Source organism: Zingiber officinale, chromosome 4B (genome assembly GCF_018446385.1).
Source record: "Zingiber officinale cultivar Zhangliang chromosome 4B, Zo_v1.1, whole genome shotgun sequence".
Taxonomy (NCBI): Eukaryota; Viridiplantae; Streptophyta; class Magnoliopsida; order Zingiberales; family Zingiberaceae; genus Zingiber; species Zingiber officinale.
This window is the reverse complement of record NC_055993.1, coordinates 4,638,396-4,644,395: the sequence shown is the minus strand read 5'-3', so window position 1 is coordinate 4,644,395 and position 6,000 is coordinate 4,638,396. Positions and strand designations below refer to the sequence as shown.

General features: G+C 41.3%; 1 protein-coding gene across 1 annotated transcript; it reads right to left on the bottom strand.

The window, feature by feature from the left end:
• Positions 1-469: 469 nt before the first annotated feature.
• On the bottom strand, positions 470-2,549 carry LOC121977265. Its single transcript, XM_042529852.1, has 2 exons — positions 2,001-2,549; positions 470-1,270 (listed from the first exon to the last, which is right to left on the bottom strand). The coding sequence occupies exons 1-2, from the start codon at positions 2,547-2,549 to the stop codon at positions 470-472; spliced, it is 1,350 nt and encodes a 449-aa protein (XP_042385786.1).
• Between the last annotated feature and the right edge of the window lie 3,451 nt (positions 2,550-6,000).

Here is a 6,000-nt window from a genome sequence, read left to right as displayed (position 1 = left end):
TACCCTATCTCTAGGTTCGGAGAAGCTCTCCATTTGTTCAAACTCCGGCATTCTCTCGCAGCAGCTTGCTTCAATGAAAGAGCAGGCAATGACTATCCTGAAAGAATACATCACAAAGCACAATGCACCTACCGATGTCCCTGACGAAGTCGTAGAAGGCTCCTCTTCAGACGAAAGTGAAGAACCTGATGTTCCAGCCAAAAAGTCTAAAACCCAATCCTAAGGATCTTTTCCAAATTTGCCTGTGTGGAACAAGTTCTGAAAGATTGTTCGAACTCTTCTGGATGCAAGATGTTTTGCCAAGATCTTTTTATTCTGAATGTTTGCAGGATCATTAATTGTTTCAAGTAGAACGATTTTCTTGTTATCGATCTGTTTTTGTAACTTATAATAATTTTTTACAATTATTACACAGTAAGTTTTATATAGTTGGTTCTCAATCTCCTCCACCAACTGCACTACCAATCGACTATACAAACTTTGTGGTGGAGTTTGCTGGCCGTCGCACAAGCCCCAGTCGGCATATCTCCTCGGCCGGCGGCGACTCCCACCTCGCCGCCTTCTCCCTCATCGCCTTAAAAGCCTTGGCGCAGTTCACTACGTCCAATCTCGCCACCCTCCTCCTCTCCGCCGCGGCTTCCGGCCCCGCCACCCGGTCGAAGACGCGCTCCCACCCCTCCGCCCACCCGCGGCTGGCGTCGCACAGCCGCAAGCTGTCGTCGCGCCACTCCGTCCCGCTCCACCTCGGGTCGAGCACCTTCGCCGCCTTCACGGCGCAGCTCCCGGCGCATGCCGGCTCGCACGGCCGGCACTTGGCCCCGCTCAGCGGGCCGGGGCTCCCCATCGCCGCCACTGGCACCCCGTTCGCCCCCGGCGGGAATCTGTACCGGCGGTCGCTCACCACGCAGAATGGCGCGCGGACCTCGCGCCACGCCACCCGCGACCACGCCAGCTGCGCGCGGAAGGCGGACTCAGAGTTGAGCAGCCGTAGTCCGGCGCGGTCGAGGCGCGGCAGGAGGGAGACGCGGGAGAGGGCGACCTCGGAGGTGGTGCGGTCGCCGACGCCGAGGCGGTCGTTGAGGCCGCCGTAGCGAGACCCAGCGGGGACCACGTAGGCCCCGCGGCGGAAGGCCTCCGAACGAAGCGGGGCCGACCAGTAACCGTCCAGGCGGGTGCGGACGATCCAGTCGTAGGAGAAGTTGCGCCGAGATTCGTGCTCCTTGATCATCCGCAGGCAGCCCTCCACTAGGTTGAAGTACTGCAACAGACCCTGCATATCATTAATCGATTTAGCGACAGATTGATAAATTAGTCATTAAAACATTATGCAATTTCATTCAAGTTTACTGCACTAAACAACTTACCAGATGTTTTATGCAAAAATAAATAAATAAAAACAGAAAAAATATTTTATTTTTTATGTGCATTCAAAGGTAGTGGGATAGCTCTCTGGTTCGGAACATCTGTTTCTAAATTTTTTTATCCCCATATCTTTTTTGATTGGACGAACCAGATTATATCTTAAGGTATCATGACATCCTTAAGATGTGTACAGTATCATCATGATGTGCAAGACATCCTTGAGATATAATCTGGTCCGTCCGATAAGCAAGGGGACACGAAGACAGAGAAATTTAAGGATAGAGGATCGGAACTCGTATGAGAGGTATGAGTTTGGATCCTCTGCCCATACCTTGAGATGTAATCTGGTCCGTCCGATCGGTAGGGAACACGGGGACAGAGAAATCTGGCAGGATCCTCTGCCTTTAAATTTCTCTGTTCCCATGTCCCCTGCCGATCGGACGGACTAAATTACCTTGAGATATAATCTAACCCGTCCGATCGACAAGGGACACGGGGATAAAAAAATTTAAGAACAAAGGATCCGAACTACTCTCATTTGGTATTTTGGCAGTTCATATATTTATTATTATTATTATTATTATTTTTAAATTGAGAATATAAAAAAGGGAAGGAAGAAAATTCCATGCAAAAGTGACCTGAATTCCATTAGGCGAGCCGGTGGCGGTGAGCACCCGCTTGTGCGCCTCGGTCACCGGCATCGGCCGCGGGGAGAAGATCCGGGCGGCGGAGATCCTCGGGGCGACGGCCTTGAGCAGCGACAGCTTGTACGCGTCCCCATCGAGCGGGCTGTGGAGGAAGACATCCGCCTGCCGGTACTCCCCCAGCAGGTGCCGCACCAACGACGGCCCCGTGAGCTCGAACCGCCGGGAGCCGCCCACGAGGCAGATCGCGATGCGGCTCCGGTTGTCGATCCCGGCGGCGGGGAGGCCATCGGAAGAAAAGGGACGGAGGATTCCGGCGAGTGTCGTCGTATCAGAGGAAGAGGAGGAGAGAGTGAGGAAGGTGAGGAAGAGGACGCAAGGGGGCATAAGGGCGAGGACAGAGCGCCGGTAGACGAAGCCGGTGAACGCGGCGACGAGGTGGTGGCGGAAGCCGCCGCCGCCGCCTTTCTTCATGTGTTTCCGGAGGCGGCGTTTCGTGTGGGAGTTTGAAGGAGCGACGATGGAAGGATCATCAATATACATTAAATAAATAAAATATTAATATATAAATAGAAAATAAAGACGGATAATTGAAACAAATTGGGCTTAAAAAGGAATATAAATTAAACGGATTATAGTTAAACACACGCATATATTAATAAACAATGGCTTAAGTTAATCTCTTGAATTAATGGAATACTTTGTTGCATAAATATTGAATAAATTAAATTAAATAGCAAGAACGCATAAGCCCTCCCGTGGTTGGCAACGTAAACTGATTCCGTTCTTCCCCAGTAAAAGAAAATTAGTTTATTTTTTTGTTTATTATTTATATAAATGACTAGAATGGATGGTGAGGACATACTGGGGAAGATAATATCTATATGATTATTATAATTTAACATTTATTATTGGGTATCATGTATTATAATTTATGACTTACTGTTGACTATTTTAGATATATTTTAGATTTATTCAAGTCAAATTGAAGTGCATTGCGAACGTGAATTAGATTTGAGAGTGATTAAAAACTGCATAAGCTGTCCATTTGGTGCAAGATTGGACTATCTGCCGAACCCTTTTCACTACAAAAAAATCTGTTATTTAGGGATGAAAATTTACAATAAAATATTTTCGTCGCAAATTTACCACGAATTTAGCGACGAATGGAGAAATCGTCGCTAATTAGCAACGAAAACAGCAACGAAAGAATAATTGTCGCAAAATCGCAACAAACATTGATTCGTCGAAAATTTTGTTGCAAATATGGGACGAAATATAAAATTCATTGGAAATTTTACGAGATTTGCAACAAAAAAATATTTTTGTCGCAAACATAAATTTACCGAAGTTAAGGAAAATAGAGATCTGGGACGAACTCCAAAATTCGTCCCAGATCTGGGACGAACTCTGGAGTTTGTCCCAAACTGTAAATATTTGAAAATTTAAAAAAAAAATCTTTCAAAAAATAAAAACTAGACCTATAGAGCTCGGAATGGCGCGGAACAAATTTCTATGCATTCGTATCGATCTTCTGATCATAATGATGACACGAAATTATTTTTTTAGCTAATATTTTCAGGTTTTTAAAGTTTCAAAAATTATTATTTTAAATGTTCATAAAAAAATTTATGAACCCCAAAATATAGAGTGGAAAAAATGTTTGGGGTCATCATTGCAATCAGTAGATCGATACTAACGCATAGAAACTAGTTTCGTGTCATTCTGAGATGTCTAGGTCATGCATCCTTATTTTTATCGTTTAATTTTGTAATTTAAGAAAATTAGAAATTTGGGACAAACACCAAAATTCATCCCAGATCTGGGACGAACTCTGGAGTTCGTCCCAAACTGTAAATATTTAAAAAATCGAAAAAAAATCTTTCGAAAAATAAAAACTAGACCTATAGAGCTCGGAATGACGCGGAACAAATTTCTATGCGCTCGTATCGATCTCAAGACCACATTAGTGAACTCAAAGACCCAATATAGTTAGCGATAATTAAATTGAAAATATCAAATTGATAGAACCTATGACTTAGTAAAAATAAGAGTTGTTTTGAAAAAGGTAAAGTCATTTTGATATTAGAAAATTACGGATCTATTTTTGTTAAGAGGAAAAAATGTTTGAGGCCACTAATGTGTTCATGAGATCGATACGAGCACATGGAAATTTGTTCCATGTCATTCCGAGCTCTCTAGGCTAGTTTTTTATTTTCGAAAGAATTTATTTTGAATTTTTAAGAAAATAGAGATCTGGGACAAACTCCAAAATTCGTCCCAGATCTGGGACTAACTCCAAAATTCGTCCCAGATCTGGGACGAACTCTGGAGTTCGTCCCAAACTGTAAATATTTGAAAATAAAAAAAAAAATCTTTCAAAAAATAAAAACTAGACCTATAGAGCTCGGAATGGCGCGGAACAAATTTCTATGCATTCGTATCGATCTTCTGATCATAATGATGTCACGAAATTATTTTTTTAGCTAATATTTTCATGACATACAGTTAGTTGTTTTATTTGCCTTTAACTCCTAGGTTACAAAGACTTTATGCATCAAAGACAACTGCTGAACATATGACGTCGCATGCAAATCATCAAACAAAAGATGGACTAATGTGTCATCCATCAGATGCAGAGGTGTGGAAAAATTTTGATAGAACATATCCGGAATTTGCAAAGGAGACTCGAAATATTAGATTAGGTCTTTGTGCTGATGGATTTGCTCCATTTGGCAAATCAGGGAAAAATTATTCATGTTGGTCAGTTATTTTAACTCCGTATAATCTTCCACCGGGGATGTGCATGAAAACACCTTATATGTTTTTAACATTGGTTGTACCTGGGCCGCAAAATCCGAAGAAGTTAATAGATGTTTATTTGCAACCTTTGATTGCATAATTGAAACAATTATGGGATGAAGGTTCTTCTACATACGATGTGCATACTAATCAGATGTTTATAATGAAAGCTGCTCTTCTTTGGACCATAAATGACTTTCGAGCTTATGGTATGCTATCAGGTTGGAGTACTGCTGGGATCTTAGGATGTCCAATATGTATGGAGAGATCAAAATCAATCAGATTGAAACATGGGAAGAAGCCGAGTTATTTTGATTGTCATAGACAATTTTTACCACTAAATCATAAGTTCAGAAGGAATAAAGATGAATTCACTAGGAATAGAATTGAAAAAACACCTCCTCCATTAAGATTGACAGGTCAAGATATTTGGTACAGAGTGCTACACTTTTCATCTGTTATTGAAGACTCACATGGTACAACATATGATTATGGAAGTATACATAAATGGATAAAACGGAGTATTTTTTGGAATTTGCCATATTGGTATAGTCATTTAATACATCACAATCTCGATGTAATGCATATTGAGAAGAATGTTTTTGATAATCTCATAAATACAGTGATGGATATCAATGGGAAAACCAAAGATAATCTCAATGCTAGAAAAGATATGCGATTGATTTGTAAAAGACCCACTCTTGATGTCGATGAAAATAGTAGGAAACCAAAGCCAAAAGCAGTTTATACATTGAATAAAGATCATAGATGTGTTGTTTGTGAATGGTTGAAATTTTTAAAATCTCCAGACGGTTTCATTTCTAATCTTGGAAGATGTGTTGATATGACAGAATACAAATTGATTGGTATGAAAAGTCATGACTGTCATATATTTATACAAAGACTTATTCCTATTGCTTTTAAGGAAGTATTGCCAAATTTTGTATGGGGTACAATTACAGAGTTAAGTATTTTTCTACATGATATTTGCTCAACTGTTTTGAGACACTCACACATGGAGACGTTAGAGAGAGACATTCCAATTATTTTGTGTAATTTGGAAAAGATATTTCCACCCTCATTTTTTGATTCCATGAAACATCTTTTGGTTCACTTGCCATGCGAGGCTAGAGTTGGAGGACCTGTCCATTTCCAATGGATGTATCCATTTGAAAGGTAAAATTTTCATCTG